Source organism: Cataglyphis hispanica, chromosome 7, assembly GCF_021464435.1.
Source record: "Cataglyphis hispanica isolate Lineage 1 chromosome 7, ULB_Chis1_1.0, whole genome shotgun sequence".
In the NCBI taxonomy this organism is placed as follows: Eukaryota; Metazoa; Arthropoda; class Insecta; order Hymenoptera; family Formicidae; genus Cataglyphis; species Cataglyphis hispanica.
In genome coordinates this window covers 2,075,687-2,092,816 of record NC_065960.1, presented here as the reverse complement: position 1 = coordinate 2,092,816, position 17,130 = coordinate 2,075,687, and the positions used below count along the sequence as shown (strand labels likewise).

The window sequence follows — 17,130 nt, the reverse complement described above, 5'->3', positions numbered from 1 at the left end:
GACTTAGCGTACCGTCATTGCGTCTTCATTTTAATATCCCTTTGAATCACAGTGAATGATTTACGACGCTTTCCTGTCTTCCTTCTCGCACGATCACGAAACTTGAGTAATGATTTATAGATATATGTAGCACATGAGCTTATCAAAATGCAATAAAACTTTACCGCGACATTAATAGTGTTTTTGCCGCGATTAACCTCATTGACCTTTTTTTTTATCTAGGCTACACGCCCACGATTTATATCTACTACAGCGAGACAGCCTTTCGACAAGTCTTCCTCTTTTAACTATGTATGACGCTTTTTAACTATATATGACGATCCGCATCTACATATAAAACTCGCACTTTGTCTCGCGTGTTTACCATTGTTCATAAAGCGAATCAAGTAGGTTCGCATCAAATATTTGATATCTCCGAGAGGAATAGTTTCCATGGCTATAATGTCACTGACAATACCATTTTGTTTAGTGATGTCGACGTTAGTGGCAGCAAAGAGTACAAGCATGTACAGAATCGCTGTGGAAAGTCATTCATCGAGATCGACGGAGAATGAAAATTTAAAAATTATCTTGAATTACGTTCGAAGCAAGCAGAAATTCTATCCGTCCATATTTTCTCTCGTCTCTTCCGATGTTCGATCCAATTTTGCAGATCTTGTGTCAAAATACATAGCGAGCGAGTCGATTGTCAGCTACAAGATCACAATGAATGATCTCTCGCGGAGATATACGTGGCAGAATCGTGCCGATCTCACGTGGATCTTCATCATCGACGATATTAATGTCTTGAAATTTTTTGTGCTCGAACAAAGTTATATATGGAAAGCTACTAATCAGTATCTAGTGATCATCACCATTCCGATCCCAGTAGTTTCGCGCGATATTTTTCAGACTATCTGGAAAACTTACAACGTCTACAAAATCGTCTTCGTCTCAATACAAGACAATTTTCGATGTCTAAGCAGATATCTACCGTTTGAAAAGAATCGGCAAAACGAGTACGGTGCTGTGCGTAAAATCTGTTTAATGAATCAAACAAACAATATCGAGCTTTATACGAACTTTGAAAACCTAAACGGATATCCTATACGCGTAATCGTGTTTGGATCTCTGACGATGAATACTATATTCGACGAGGATACAAGGATATACAAGTACAAAGGATTGGATGCAGACGCGATGTTTCTACTGGAAAAATCGATGGGAGCTCAATTTCGCATCAACGTCATCGCAACGTTTTCAACCAATTTCACTAAAGGAAAAAATCAAGACCGCTTTCAACATAGTCTTCAATATATCCAGGATGACAAATCGGACATAGTCATGAACGGTTTCTTTATCTATAAATATGAGAAATATCAAAATTACGAGTTTACAACCAGCGTTTACGAGGATAAGCTGTGCTTGATTGCGCCCACGAGCGGCTTTATCCCTAAGTCGTACATGCCGATAATGCCATTCGCACTAGATTTATGGACGGCTCTTGCGATATATAACATTCTCGTGTCCATCTTATGGTTTCTTATCAAATATTACAGCGGATCATTTCGTCGGCAAGAAGCTGTTCTTCTTCCTTTAATAAGAACGGAATTTATTCTTTCACGACGAACAAGTTTACCGCCAAGGATACATCCTTATGTCTTATCATGTTTCGACCTCGTCGAAACCTCGTGTTATCCGTTGAAGGACAGCCCGGATAGCACGACCGCTCAACGAGTCTTCTTGTTCGGCACCCTCTTCTTCGGTCTCATCATCGTCGGTCTCTACCAAAGCTACCTCGTGTCTGTTTTGAGTAATCCTCTACATTATCCGGAGCTGAACACTCTGGAGGATGTCGCCAACTCAAATTTCTCCTTAGGTACCAAATATTATAATTTAAAGGAGCATACGTTCACGGAGAATACTACTCTGTTTAACAAATTACGTCGTAAAATCAAAGTGATAAATACTGATAAAATGATGCTCGACATAGTGGCTTTCGACAAGTTAATCGCCATCACACGTTACGCTTCGCTCAAAATAGACGATTTGTCCAAGTACTACGACGCGGACGGCAACGAATTGTTTCATCTAGTCGAGGAATGTCCTAATACTTTCTCATTATCCTACGTAATGAGACTGTATTTACCATATCGGGAGAGAATCAATTGGTTATTGTTACGAATGCAAGAAGCGGGCCTCATTAATCTATGGTATGATAATATGACATATCCGACATACGTAGCCGAGCAGAAAAGAAAAGTGGAGAAGAGCGAGAGAAGAATTACATTGACCATGAACCATTACTCTCTTACATTCGTCGGACTTTCAATTGGTTTACTTTTTTGCATTGTCGTATTCCTCGCGGAATTGTATTTCGCCAAGAAATCGCAATCGTACATAGGAGCGGAGAAAATTCTTGATTTAATATCGAAAAACTAATTACCCTCTGCGTTATTATCCGCTGTCTCTTTGAGTTAATATTACATTAAAGATGTGAGACACATAGTGACAAAATCATTGAAATTTGACATCAGTACATATAAACGTCTTAAATTCGTATTTGTCTGAAACATTGAACAAATCAATATTGATTATGTAGAGAATTAAAGTATTGCAAATTAGTATTGTAGAATTTGCCGATTTTGCAGATATTAAAAAAAAAAAAAAATCGATGAAACAATATACGAATTTTTTACGTTTTATAATATGAAATTATTATATGAGAGATTTTTTCTTTAAAATTTTAATACATATTTTTCATACAGCCTCTTTATATACAAAGCTTGCGATATTAAGTTCTTTTATTCTTGACGAGTTTCTTTTTGCAAACATTTTCATGATGTTTATATTTAAGCTTTATACAAACAGTTTGGAGGCCTATCTTAATTATAGAAGACTTTATATCTGATGAAAAGTAAACCGATATTATATACGCTTTCGCGTGATAATATATTGTACTTATGGTATGCAATGATTCGATCAACAGCTGTTTTATTCGCAGCAGTCTCGAGTTTGATTAATCGAGCATAATACATATGAACTACATGTTTCTTTATTATCGATCTTTGTCGAAAGGATACTTTTTATTCGTAAATATAATTATTCGAACTAACGAGATGATCGTGCAAAACGAGTTAGCATTAAAGCGACATTCCGAAAAGAGATTTATTTTAAGAATCTCCAAAAATACGCACACGCGCCTCTCTCTCTCTTGAGGAAACTCAGTCGTAGGTCGTTGCTCGATTATAGAGTCATGGCTTCTCGAAGATATGTATCATTGGCAGCGATCCTAATTCTTTGTTTAGGTACGTACTCGCGAATTATATTTGATCGCGTCGATATAAAATTACGGGATATAAATATATATTTCTTTCATATATAGTTGTATCATCCATTGTTGTCACGGCCGCCGCTACCATCGCACGGGATCCGAAAATATCTAGGTGACTACTATCATTTTCAATGCGCTAACGATAGTCCTACCGCGAGAATTTGTTTTTAAAGATTAATAGATATAATCCCATTGAAAGCACAAATATTGCTATTTTTTCTATCGTGTTGCGTTGCACGATAGGTATGACAGTTACAACTTGGATAAGGGACCGGTACTCTACGAGGCATACTATCCAGATGCTCATGATGCTTATCAGGAAAAACGCAACTTGGACGAAAATCGGAAAGTGCTGGAAACGAGTTTTCAGGTGCCTTTCGAACGTTTCGCATATTCGGCTGAAATCGCGGATCGCCCTGTCTCCGTAATCTTCGACAATAAAAATGTGAATATTGAGGAAATTTCCAAGCTTGTTAGAAGAGCCATTTCTCGAGATCTGGAAAACTGGAACATTCTTGAAAGCTATTTGGATCACGTATCTATCGATCAAAACTTGCCGATGCAGCAGATGGTGTATGCTAGAGAAAACCGCGAAAATAAGGAAGACAATAGTTATCCGTTTCAAGATCGTCGACGAGCTTTCGATCTTTCGAGACAGCCAAATTTCGAGATATTACGAAAATTGGAAACGCGTGATGTAAAACAGCGTCCTAATTATTTCGAGGAAATCGATGCGGAGAGAAATACGATGACGAAAAAAATAAACGACATGGAAGCTGCCGATGCGCCGTCGATCGACGTCGCTTCCGACTCATTACTTCCAGAGAACATTTTTCAACCACGGCCTCAAATAATTAGATACACCTTCTTTAAGAAACCTACGTCGCACCTCGATCAACAAATTAAGAAGGTAATAGACAATTCTACGCCAAGGAATTATGGTGACAATCTTATACGCCAAGAGATCGCTGAAAAAAACAGCCGAGTAGAAGGAAATAACGTCAAAGTAACGTCTATCGAAGTAAGTGAATTGCCGCGACATAAAACGCGTCATCATCACGGTGAATGGCCTAAACGAGATTACTCTACTCATCGTCGTCAGATAGAGGAAAAAAAAAGTAAAGATGCTTGAACAAAAAATTTTTCGAACGAAAGAAAAGTAATTAATAAAATTGCTTCCGTGTGCGATAATAATATATTATGTAGTAGTATGTGATGGATTATATTTAAACCGTTTCCATTATATTACCGCGAATAATATTGACAAATTGTGCTATTTCAAACTATTTATTGAATATATATACCATTGAGAGAATATATGCATATGTAACATCAAATATTTTCTGTAATAGCGTATCTACAATAAAATGTATTCTCCGCGATTTATTTCTATGTTGTCAATCGCACTAATATATCGGTTAACGTTAATTCTAAATAAAGAAATTTTTTTCTCTATTTGTAACATGTCATTTAAGATGCAGGAGCAAATTCGGTTTGTTAATGTAATTTGGCTTAATAATTCTATTATTATTTTATGCTATAATCTGAGGCTTATGAATATATATTTTACATATTATATCAATTTTAAATCGAGCACACATTATAAACTATCAAACTCTATAAACTATTAGTTTTCAAACTGCACACTTACAATAAAACATGCAGTTTTATTTATAATTTGAGAAAAATATTTTTTCTTTTTAATAAACTTTTTAAACAACTTTTTAATAAAAATATAAATAATTATTTATGACCGCAAATGCAGATTTCACAGGAATGTTTACATATTATTTTTATTTTCTATAGTTCTAAGTACTTGGCATAATCGTATGATACTGTCATGATATAAACCAAGAGTGACTATATTATGATTGTATGATATTTTTATCACGAAGATAAGTACGAAATCGCAAGTATATTTTACAGATAGCCTACTTTATTGGAACACAACCTTTTTTGGTGAATAGTCTCAGTTAGCTACAGCTAAAATTCTACGTTTATCTCTTTTAAATTATTTTTTGAATATTAAGCTAAAATCCTATTCTGAAAATTTTTCTCCTACTTCTACAAAAAAGTAAATCTTTTATTTTTGATAAAAAGAAATCAGATAATATATTTAGTGCACTATTGCACCAATATTAGAGTAGAAATCTTTCATAATTAATTTTATAATTATCAGATTAAACTTACTATAGCAAAAATACACGATGCAGAAGTTTACATTAGCTCTAGTTTTGACTAATAAATGACATTCGTATTTTAATTATGCTGATTAAATGTATTTAAAATAATATCTAAACATTTCGTCAAAATATAATTTATATTTATTTGCTGTGTCCAAATATATGTATAATCCTAGGATCCATTATATATTGGCTCTTGACTAACTTGTTTCGACTGAAAATATTTTTATAAAAAATCAAATTATTATATGTATCATTAAATTTGTGATTATAATGTAGATTTTTGTAATAAAAATACTTGTGTAGTATACAGGATATTCTACTAAGTATAATACACAGTATAATACACAGTAGAAAAATCAATACCATCCACTAAACACAAAGTAGCATATTTTATTCACCTGTTTTGCATTGTAGATTAAAATTAGTCAATATAAAGTTGCGTAAAATTTCATAAGCATTTTCCAAATTATCATTTTCTATGATAATATCAAAGTTACCTGGTGTTTCGCCTGTAAACGAAAATATTTATTATGCAGATTTTAAGAGAGAGAGAGAGAGAGAGAGAGAGAGAGAGAGAGAGAGAGAGAGAGAGAGAGAGAAGAGAGAGAGAGAGAGTATATGATATATACGTTCTACGCATAATTTCTAAGCATAATTTTTCTAAATCGCGTGCGCGCATGCCCGCATACCTAGAACATACCATATTCTAGTTCAGTTTTAGCAATTGCTAATCTGCGTTGTAATGACTCTTCGGTTTCTGTGTTCCTAGCTTTCAATCGTCGCTCTAATTCCAAAATAGATGGTGGTTTTATGAATATATAAAGGGGATTAAGATGGGTGTATTTTATTTGTTTTACACCCTGTATGTCAATGTCTAATACACATATCTTTCCTAGACGTTGTACTTCTTCAACTGCTTGTTTGCTACAAAGACACGTATATTGTGTTATTTCTACATACACATCTATATTATATTTACATCTTTATATTATATTTACATCTATACTTTTTTCTACCTCGTGCCGTATAGATTTCCGCTAAATGTAGCAGATTCAATAAACTCGCCATTCTTGATTTGTTCTTGCATTTTCTCTTTATTTGTAAAGTGATAATGCGTCCCATCTTCTTCGCCAGGCCGAGGCATTCTGGTTGTATGAGATACCGAAAATTTGAAGGTATCAGGAAATTCATCAAACAATCGTTTTATCAAAGTGCTTTTTCCAGAACCCGAAGGACCGCAAAATACTAATGGACGTGCTTTGTGAATCATATTGACACAGCCTAAAAATATAATATTTTTTTTAATTCTATACTCTTTCTCCTCTCTCTTCTTTTCATTCTTCTTCTTCAGAATAATTAGATTTTTAAATAATCAAATTAGTTAATTTTTCTAACGCGTTAATTTTGTCAAATCATTTATATCTCTTGCATTATATATGAACAAAACTATAAATTCCGCATACCTATCTTAGATATCCTAAACCATTGTTTGAACATTGCAATTAAAAAGATGCTGATGGTCCAATATTAGTTATCTCAAAATTCTGATTCTGCATAATTCAATAATATAAATCAAGAACTAAGCGTACAATAACAAATGTGTAATATTTCCTAGTATATATGTATATAGACTAATTATATAAGATTACAAAACTTTTATTACTTTTACAAGTTTTAAAAATTAAGAAATATTTATAGAAACGCAAACATTTTTAACAATAGTATCTATTTCCCTCCTTATTAATTATATAAAATTGCATGAAAATATTTCTATACATTACGTTAGAGTGACAAGTATAACTAATTGGTAAAAAACAAATGTGAAATACATAAATTCCAATAACATGTACAATATATTTTTATGCTTGGTATATTGAATGCATATGGTGAGATTTCAAAAGATCATGCATAGTCAAGCAATCATTAATTTAATTTAAAAACTCTATGATAAATAGATGAATTAAAATTATATCACTTTACATTATAGTAAAATAATACGAAAAAGTGTAGTACAATGTTTTCTACTTTAATAAATCATCGATAAAAAAATATAAAATTTTAATTAAAATAAATTGTTCCGTCAGATCTTCTTCAAAATGATTATTTCGTATTATATTTTAATCAGCGCTGTGAAAAAGCAATTCACACATTTTACTTCGCTTTAATTTCAAAAATCTTACCTATAATAACAGACAAAGAAGATTGAGTTAACCAAATTATCCAGTAATTAATCGACGTAATCACAATAATTAACACTGCTTAATAAACCAGCGAGAAACAATCATTTACTATTCTCTATAAGTAACAAACGACCGAACAATTATGAAACAAACTACAAGCGATATCACACGATTGCACGATAAAATGTAATGCCAATATCAGACCGGCATCAGTAAATTGATAAATACAAGATACAAGCGGTACAAGTATCATATGTGCCAAAGTTGATATGTCCAATGTGCAATACATGTATGTATGTACCATAGATATATAAAACATAGATGGAGCACTACTAGCTGCCGATTGATGCGTAATCCGAGCTCCACGCTGAACTTTCCGATGCGTAGCCGAAGTTGTTGGTTCACTTCTTCTTGCAAACCCATCCCTAGAATTGCCCAGAATAGACTCCGTCCCTATGTATTTTACATGTTTGATATATATACAAAAAAAAATAAATAAAAAATTACCACAAAAATATAGTGATTCTTTTACTTCTTTACAGCAGTGTATATATATAAAATATGACAATTGTGCAATTTATACAAGTTTAAATTTATTTAACAAATTATTAGCTAAATATTACAATTAAACAATGATTAAATAATTTTATCTTATTTTGCGCGATTTCGTAATCACATCTTTTTTTTAGAACTTGTGTCCATAAAAACACTGGAATTTTCAGAAACTTTTTTAAAATTACAAGTCGCAAGCTTAGGCGGAGATATATAAGACACGTATTCGGTATACACGTAGTTAAAAAATTAATTTGACTCAACTACATTGCACAGAGAAAATTTTACACATAATACATCAAAATAGTTTTATATTGTATTTATGGATTATTTGAGAATTGTAATTGATTATTATTTCAATATGATTACTTCAACATTTTCTTCATGCTATATCTATGGTGATACGGTAATCAAATAAAAAAAGATTCAGATATAATTATTAAGAAAGTACATATTTTTTCTGACAACTATTGTCAAGATCATTTGCACTTTCCCGAACCATGGCAACATGTGACAAATATAGGCATATATATGTATGCATATGTATATGTATATGTATATGTATATACATATATATATATATATATATATATATATATATATATATATATATATTAAACACAATATATGGAATATTATAAATAAATATCACATTTGGTTCTCTCATAAACATTTTTCCGTATACTCTCCATATTAATGATATTGAGAGATTAATCACAATATCAACAATTTTAACTATTTTCAATATTTTAAACCACTTGTACTTTAAACAATTTTGTTATTTTGTGTATCTCTCCGTCTTGAGTAAATGTTGAATTTAAAAGTTGAATCTGTCATATATACAAGAGATTAAGTTTAAACTTGAGTGGGACCACCAGTTTTGCCTTGTGTTCTACGACGTGCTAATTCGGACATAACTACGGGACCAATATGCGGTGACCTTGGACTACTCGCCATTGCTCTATAAGTCGCTGCTACTGCAATCTTAGAAATAAGATTTATTGTAAAATATATTGTAAATATATTGTAGATCTGTATAAATTTGTCAGAAATTTTATGTAGAAATAATGCAACATATATATAGAGCTATGAATTTATTATTAATGATAAGACATTCATTAATTTGAGGAGAATTAAATGAATCAAATAATAACAAATTCAAAATGTTTAATGGAAGTGATAGATATATTTGTACTTCGACATACCTTCAAATTATGTGGATCCTTAATAACATCTGGCAATACTTTCTGAGGTATACGGTGTCGATTTATAATCCATGGATATTTTAAAATAAAAGCTGCTGTAGGCCTTCGATTGGGATCTACATGCAACATCCTCTTAACTAGCTCTTTAGCTTCATTGGAAATATGGCACCATATTCCGCTTTCCACGTCTATGTATCCTGGACCAATCCGGTCTAATATATCGCTTGCGCTGTCTCCCGGGCTATTGCGAAAAGGCGTATACCTACGTGTTGCACGATAAAATTATATCATTTCCAATCAACTACGTATAATAAGTAATGATTTTCATATTTTTTTCCGTTACCCTGCTAACATAATGTATAATAGAACTCCAAGTGACCAAATGTCACATGCTGCATCATATCCTTGGCGTTTCAGCACTTCGGGCGCTACAAAGTTTGCGGTATAACAAGGTGTCATTAATAAACCGTTTTCCGCTCGTAATTGTTTTGCAAAGCCGAAATCGCATATACAAAGTGTTGTTGGATCACCACCAGGTTTTGCATATAGAATATTCGATGGCTTCAAATCTCTATGAACGACCTGTTTTTTTTTTTTAATTTTTTTTTAATACAATAATGTATCATTTTATTTTTTATACAGATAAGCGTATGGATTAACATATATTATATATATAATTGTTTAATAAAATTCGTATTTTGAAGATTACAACTTACTCCGTTTTCATGAAGATAATGCACGACATTTGTAATAGTGTGAATGACTTCGGCGGCTTCTCGTTCGGTAAAGTTTCGTCTCTGTAGCAAACGATCGAGAAGTTCACCACCGCGCAGAAGTTCCAATACGAGATATACTCGTTTGTCATCTTCGTGAACAGCTTTCAATGTTACGATATGCGGATGTCTACCATATCGTAATAAAATTTCTATTTCTTCCGTCGGATCTCGTTTTGATTTTTCAATAACCTATTTTATTCAGTTTTATTTATTTTTTTCCAGTGTAATTTTAGACAAATTCCATTTTAACTTTGTATATTACCTTCACAGCATACTCCATTTTGGATGCTATATGGACAGCTAAGTAAACCACGCTGTAGCTTCCTTTGCCAATCTCATGTTTGAATTCGTACTCGTCAGTTATAGAAACGGAATTAACATAAGATGGAAAGGTAACGCTGATACTATCGTGATTTCTGTTTTCCGAAAGTTTAGCGTGATCTGCATCCGTAAGCAAACAGGGTGCAACAAAACTAAATCCGCGAAATAGTTCGTGAGCAGTTGCACTAGGTGGTACCCCTGGAGAATCTGAAAAGATACAAGAATTTTTTTCGCAAAGATATCAGAACCCATATTTAATTATTATTAATTTGAGTTTACTCCACTGTTCTTCCTTTTTCTTCTGTTTTTAAGAAGGAGATCGGTCACCTTTAGGTGTTTTACAGGTGAATTCACTATCGAAGTAAAACGCATCATCTTCCCTAACAGCTGGTTTAAATGGCGGTCTTATCTCTTTTTTATAAAGAGCATCCCAATCGATAGTAGCAAAGAAAATATGGCCTTTAATTTCTTCCACTCCACCTAGAAATAAAAAGATTTATGTAAAAGCTATTATACATACATATATATTATTTAAAGCTAGAAGTTATTTTCTCATAGAAAATATTAAAATAACAAATATTTTACATTACCAGCACCAAGGCGATTCACCGGATTCCTCTTAAACAATACCCTCAAAAGTGCTTGTGCTTCTGGTGAAAGATTTTGTGGCATTCCAAGTTTAGCTTTCAAAATTTGCGTCATTGTTTCTTTACGGTTTGCACCTTGGAATGGAAGAGCACCTGTTAGCATTTCAAACTGAAAATATTGAAATATTATTACAAAAATGTTTTTAATCTCTTTTAATATCTCATCACTTGTATTAATCTTCAAATGGAATATATAAAATCTAACCATTAAAACACCAAAACTCCACCAATCTGATGTAAAAGTATGTCCTTTTCTGTTAACAATTTCTGGTGCCATATATTCAACAGTGCCACAAAATGAATATGCTTTTGAATCATCCAAAGGTTGTTTGCTTAAGCCAAAATCTGTCAAAGATATATGGCCTTCTGTATCCAATAAAATACTATTGTGTAAAAAAAGAAAAAATTAATCAAATATACTAATAATGGACATCTATTAAAAAGACATATAAATCGCAGTACATCGCGAAAAAATACAAACTTTTCGGGCTTGAGATCTCGATAAATAATTCCGAGTTTATGTATATGATCCAGAGCGAGTGCTAGTTCAGCCAAATAAAACTTAACATCATCTTCAGTAAACATTACCTGAAACATTATTAATTTATATCTATAATTATGAATATACATATTATTTTTTATTAAAACTATTATTGCATTTTCTAGTGATATAAAATATTAGATTTTTTAAATCAGAAGATGTTACATTATTTAGTCATTAACAATTACCTCTTTAGATAATCTGGAAAATAGATCACCCCCTCTTAAAAAATCTAAAATTAAATAGAGTTTTCCTTCTGTTTGAAATGCATAGTGCAATCGGACAATAAATGGATGTTCCACATCAACCAATATATTTCTTTCCATTTTAGTTCTAACTCTATCACGAACTAAAGACAAATGCATAATAAAATAATTATAATAATCAACAATATTTGCTAATATTTAATATCTTCAAATACCTTTTAATGTTGCCTTTTTTAAGACTTTCATAGCATATAATGTACCACTGTCTTTTCCAACAACCTTTCTTACTAAAAATACCTATAAATAATTAAAAATTAAATCAAATTATATATATATATATATATATATATATATATATATATATATATGCAAAGTAATTTTTGCAAAGTAATTTTTGTAATAATAATGCAATTATTGCAAAAATATTTAAATATATATCAACACATATATACATTCTTACCTTGCCAAAGGAACCTTGACCGAGAACTTTCAATAGTTCAAAGTGAGAAGGTTCAGCTTTCTCATAGCCCTCCCGTACCATATCACGTACTTCAATCTCATGAGATTCCGAGCAACCATTTGATGTTTCAATTAAATTTCCTTGGGTAATCATTTCTTCCTGATTTTCAGCCGGAAGAATCTCTGTACTTTGCTAAAGAGCAACAAGTATAAAATAAAAGTATATTAAAAAATATGTATTAAACGTTGAAATGAAAAAAAGAAATGTTTCAAAAGAAAAAGTAAAACTTTTTAAATCGCATACGTTAAAAAAAGTTATATATCAAGAAGAAAGATTAATAAATTTTAATAAATTTTACCTTCTCATTTACGCGGCGCTCGGTCCAAGGAGCCGTTAGAGTTGCCAACGGCATTATATTTGATGTTCCGTTTATTTTTTCGGAATTGTACACACAAAGATTTCTGTGAAACACTTATTATTTCGTAACACTATTACTAAGGTATATACAGGTATTTATTTGACGAAGATAACTTCATTAGTTATAATTGGCATTTGATATCAACTCATAGCAGGAATTCGCGGTTAACTACTAACCACCATTAACGCACATGTATACACACATATAGAAATATATATACACATTTCAACTAAATATATACATAGCGGTATGGATCGATGACGTATCCCTACATCCATGATGGGATTATATTCATGCGACGAAATTAGACGAAATGTTCATTCAGACATACTGATTGGCTATTGAATGGAGAATTCCTAAAATTCCAATAAAGGCCTATCAAATTCTCCGATGATCTATCGGTATTCGGTATGTGCGATTACGTCGTTTTAATGTAATCTTACCCTAAGGATTATAGAAAGAGAAAGTACTTTATGGAGTGTCAGAAGTTAGAAGATGAATTCGTACATGTGTATACGTGCATTTATATTTGCGAAAATGGTGTTTAATACGCTATAATAATCAATTTAAATAGTGTGTTTAATTTGGGAAGCAAAGCAAATTGTTATTAAATTATTAAATATTCCTCGAGTGAGCATACCAAAGAAATGCCGGTATATGTCGGACATTGCTAAAGATTTTAAGTATATCATTACATAAACTAACGAATTAAATTTATTAAGAGTATACACAATTAATTACTTCAATCATAATATACATTAATTTCATTTTGGTGTTGTTTTAACGCGATTATATTTCGAATAACCCAAAAGTGTATATTGCAATGTATATCCATTAATATACATTGAAGTCTCCTACATTGGAAGTAATTTAATCATGCCGTGCTGGTACTATGAAAAGAAGGAGCTACGCAATACACCGTCTATTCAGGATGGTATCGATTACGAGACGGAATGTAGATATCGAAAAGAAGGTGCACGTTTTATAATCGACACTGGTACAAAGATGGATTTAGGTTATAATACAATGGCAACGGGTGTCGTTTATTTCCATCGATTCTACATGTTTCATTCATTTAAAAATTTTCCACGATATGTAAGTACATTTGCAAGTGATATATATATATATATATATATATATATATATATATATATATATATGTTAACAATCTTAAATTGTATCGTGTACTAATTGTATCGCTGTGATATATAGGTAACAGCTTGTTGCTGTTTACTCTTAGCTGGCAAAGTTGAAGAGACTCCAAAAAAATGTAAGGATATTATACGGACGGCTAAGACTTTAGTGTCCGAACAAAAGTTTATGACATTTGGAGAAGATCCTAAAGTAAGTTACTTAAAAAATAAACGTAAAAAATACTTCATTATATCAGCAAGAAAAAATATATATATATATGTCAAATTATTATTGACAGGAAGAAGTCTTAACTTTAGAAAGAATTTTGTTGCAAACTATTAAATTTGATCTGCAAGTTGAACACCCATATAGCTATTTATTGAAATATGCCAAGTGTCTTAAAGGTAATCTATACTGTGCATATTATAAAATTATAAAAAAACAGGATACATTAATAGTAGATTTTGCTAAATCTAATGAAATTTGTGCATATTTCTAAAGCAATTTTTATTCTGTATATAGGTGATAAAAACAAACTGCAAAAGATGGTTCAAATGGCTTGGACATTTGTTAATGATAGGTATATAATAATTTTATAGCGAATTATTACTCGGTATTTTAATATTTGACACAAGAATAATTTATATTCTCTTACAGTTTATGTACCACTCTGTCGCTACAATGGGAACCAGAAATAATAGCTGTTGCTCTAATGTACTTGGCAGGAAAGCTAAGTAAGTTTGAGGTAGTAGACTGGGTTGGAAGACAACCAAAGCATTTACGCTGGTGGGATATGTTCGTTGAAGATGTAACTATGGATCTTTTGGAAGGTAAATTTATAAAATTTTAATCTCAAAGTATTTCATATTTTGTCATTATCTATTATTATAATTATATAATCTAATATTTGTATATTTCTAGATATTTGCCATCAAGTTTTGGATTTATATTCACAAGCTAATAACACAAAACCGCCAGATTCGCCACCCATGATACCATCTAGCGAGGTGTGTCGAGAACGACCTGTTGCTACTACTACTATAGAATCTGCATCTAATACACCCAATGGTAAGTAGTAAATATGTTTAGTCAAGTTGGTAAAAGCATGTAATATGCGTTAGCACATATTTAAAGATTAATAAATAATTGATGACTGTACTATAGTGACGCCTGGAAAATCTTCTAAGATAGAAACACCAGTGGTTTCTGCAAACGGATGTCCAACCACAGATATCGTGGATACGATAAAACCAATAGATACTTCAACAGCACATTTTCCTACATATCCAACGAATTTCGCACCATCTAATAATACAAACTATCCGCCGGCATTTCCACCTGCAAACGTTTCAGTTCCACCTCCTCCTGTGAATACGATGAATCATATTGTACCAACAATGCATCATATTGGATCCTCCGCTCCCATTCGTCCTACTCCACCACCTGCACCAGCTACTAATCAAACTTTTCAACCATATTCCTATCCAACAAACGCGTCATATTTTCCAGCAAATAATCCAATTCCACCTACCGCACCACCACGCAGCTATTATCCACCACAGCCATAACAAAAGGCAATATATTATGTATTCAATAAAAATTGTATCGACTTGAATATTATTATTTTAATTAATGGCAAAAGAAAAAGTAGCAGAATATATTATTAGTTTAATTGTAAATTTTGTATATATGTTGTACTATTATATTTACTGTTTGTTACACATATGTACTTATAAAGTACTTTTTTCTACTGTGAACAAAACTGTTTCCTCTATAATTTTTTTCTGTTTATATCATCAATATATATCAAAGAGAATTAATATTTGGTTCATATCTAATTAATTTAAAAATTACGTACAGAAAAGAATGACAAAATAAAACATTTTACATGTAAAGGTTTCCTTTACTAAAGAAATTTTCTGTAAGTTTGGGAAGCTGTAATTTACAATCTATTTCATTAGTTAAAATTTGTAAAATTGGTTCTGCACACTTTGAATCCAATACAAAATTGTCAATATATAATATATATAATTTGGCTGATATGTCTGTTAGTTCAGCATAAGACAAAACTGAAACAAATAGATAACAAATTTTATTAGTTTTTATAGAATGTCCCTTATATCTAGTATATATTTTATGTATATACTCTAGGTAAATATTAATATAAGTACCAACCTCCTGCGCCAACTCCAAATACAATATTTGGTTGTTCTAATGGTTCAATTTTACACTTGGAAACATTTGCATTTTTGGTAGCCAATATTCTTAAAAATGATGGAATTTCAGGTATATTTGTACTCTGAAACTGTGATACATGACGGCACACTATTGAAATTGTGTTCTCTGTAGTTAATAATAAGTCAGATATCTATAAAAATATAAATATACATATTTTTTAGTGTCAAAAAAAAAAAAAAAATTATATCTATATACTTATATATAAAATTAACATAGATGGATAACTAACAAATTACTTGCCTGATTTACAAATGTTCCTGCATCTTTTGTATCAAACTGTGGTAAAATTATACACAAATATATTTGTTTATCAATATGATAGATAATAGAAACTTTCTTTTGATTTTCATTTTCAATGATGCATACTTCTTTTGTATTGTTTAGACACAAGCATTGTTTTATAAAAGCTAAAACATTAATTAGTTTAATAATTAAAAGCATATCAATGGATAATGTAAAATATTGTTAATATTGCAAAAGAAATTATTACGAATTAATGGGTCTCCTTCTATTATGATGAATTTTTGTATGTGTTCTGGCTTATTTTTTAGCCAGCAAATACGTAATTTCCTAAAACCAATTGTTTTGTACTATTTTATCTTGCAATAATAAGAACTCAAATATAATCAATTATGCAATAATATGTCTGCATCATAATTTCAACTTACGGGCAATGTTCTAAGTTCTCATTTGGTTCATATTCGTCTTCGTCATCCCAAAATGCCCGTGATGATGGAAATATTACTTCCCCAAAATGACTAGCCATTTTAAATTAGATCCTTTATAAAAAAAAAATGCAATGTCTAATTACGATTTATATTATAGTTTAAATCCCAGGAACTTGTCTTTTATGCTTTTTTACATTTTATTACAAAATGCCTATTGACAGTACTGGTTCTATTTTGACAATATCCTAATCAGCACAATTTACTTTGTCTGTTCTTTGTAGCTGA

General features: G+C 31.3%; 6 protein-coding genes across 7 annotated transcripts; 3 read left to right on the top strand and 3 right to left on the bottom strand.

Moving 5' to 3' along the window:
• Positions 1–426: 426 nt before the first annotated feature.
• Positions 427–2,421, top strand: LOC126850906 (uncharacterized). The gene has a single exon (XM_050594372.1). The coding sequence runs from the start codon at positions 433–435 to the stop codon at positions 2,419–2,421; it is 1,989 nt and encodes a 662-aa protein (XP_050450329.1). The 5' UTR covers positions 427–432.
• A 751-nt stretch (positions 2,422–3,172) lies between these two features.
• LOC126850927 (uncharacterized) lies at positions 3,173–4,695 on the top strand. The gene is made up of 3 exons (XM_050594413.1): positions 3,173–3,287; positions 3,365–3,425; positions 3,557–4,695. Exons 1-3 carry the CDS (start codon positions 3,236–3,238, stop codon positions 4,443–4,445), a joined length of 1,002 nt encoding a protein of 333 aa, XP_050450370.1. The 5' UTR covers positions 3,173–3,235; the 3' UTR covers positions 4,446–4,695.
• Positions 4,696–4,833: 138 nt separating this feature from the next.
• On the bottom strand, positions 4,834–8,091 carry LOC126850935 (guanylate kinase). 2 transcript variants are annotated; one of them, XM_050594424.1, is made up of 6 exons: positions 7,680–8,091; positions 6,963–7,049; positions 6,516–6,780; positions 6,200–6,423; positions 5,898–6,008; positions 4,834–5,710 (listed from the first exon to the last, which is right to left on the bottom strand). In XM_050594424.1, exons 2-6 carry the CDS (start codon positions 6,994–6,996, stop codon positions 5,697–5,699), a joined length of 648 nt encoding a protein of 215 aa, XP_050450381.1. In that variant the 5' UTR covers positions 6,997–7,049; positions 7,680–8,091; the 3' UTR covers positions 4,834–5,696. The 2 variants fall into 2 exon arrangements, with proteins under 2 accessions (XP_050450381.1, XP_050450382.1); XM_050594425.1 differs by lacking the exon at positions 6,963–7,049 and having other exon boundaries at positions 7,680–8,087.
• Positions 8,092–8,247: 156 nt separating this feature from the next.
• On the bottom strand, positions 8,248–12,997 carry LOC126850902 (ribosomal protein S6 kinase 2 beta). Its single transcript, XM_050594366.1, has 13 exons — positions 12,746–12,997; positions 12,388–12,579; positions 12,143–12,224; positions 11,910–12,070; positions 11,662–11,768; positions 11,386–11,563; positions 11,124–11,289; positions 10,861–11,013; positions 10,475–10,740; positions 10,153–10,401; positions 9,780–10,018; positions 9,437–9,698; positions 8,248–9,215 (listed from the first exon to the last, which is right to left on the bottom strand). The coding sequence occupies exons 1-13, from the start codon at positions 12,797–12,799 to the stop codon at positions 9,087–9,089; spliced, it is 2,238 nt and encodes a 745-aa protein (XP_050450323.1). The 5' UTR covers positions 12,800–12,997; the 3' UTR covers positions 8,248–9,086.
• A 258-nt stretch (positions 12,998–13,255) lies between these two features.
• Positions 13,256–15,554, top strand: LOC126850923 (cyclin-K). Its single transcript, XM_050594403.1, has 7 exons — positions 13,256–13,900; positions 14,018–14,149; positions 14,238–14,343; positions 14,462–14,519; positions 14,597–14,769; positions 14,861–15,007; positions 15,104–15,554. Exons 1-7 carry the CDS (start codon positions 13,682–13,684, stop codon positions 15,505–15,507), a joined length of 1,239 nt encoding a protein of 412 aa, XP_050450360.1. The 5' UTR covers positions 13,256–13,681; the 3' UTR covers positions 15,508–15,554.
• A 267-nt stretch (positions 15,555–15,821) lies between these two features.
• On the bottom strand, positions 15,822–17,119 carry LOC126850933 (proteasome assembly chaperone 1). Its single transcript, XM_050594422.1, has 6 exons — positions 17,040–17,119; positions 16,846–16,956; positions 16,668–16,747; positions 16,418–16,584; positions 16,115–16,307; positions 15,822–16,008 (listed from the first exon to the last, which is right to left on the bottom strand). The coding sequence occupies exons 2-6, from the start codon at positions 16,941–16,943 to the stop codon at positions 15,824–15,826; spliced, it is 723 nt and encodes a 240-aa protein (XP_050450379.1). The 5' UTR covers positions 16,944–16,956; positions 17,040–17,119; the 3' UTR covers positions 15,822–15,823.
• Positions 17,120–17,130: the final 11 nt, after the last annotated feature.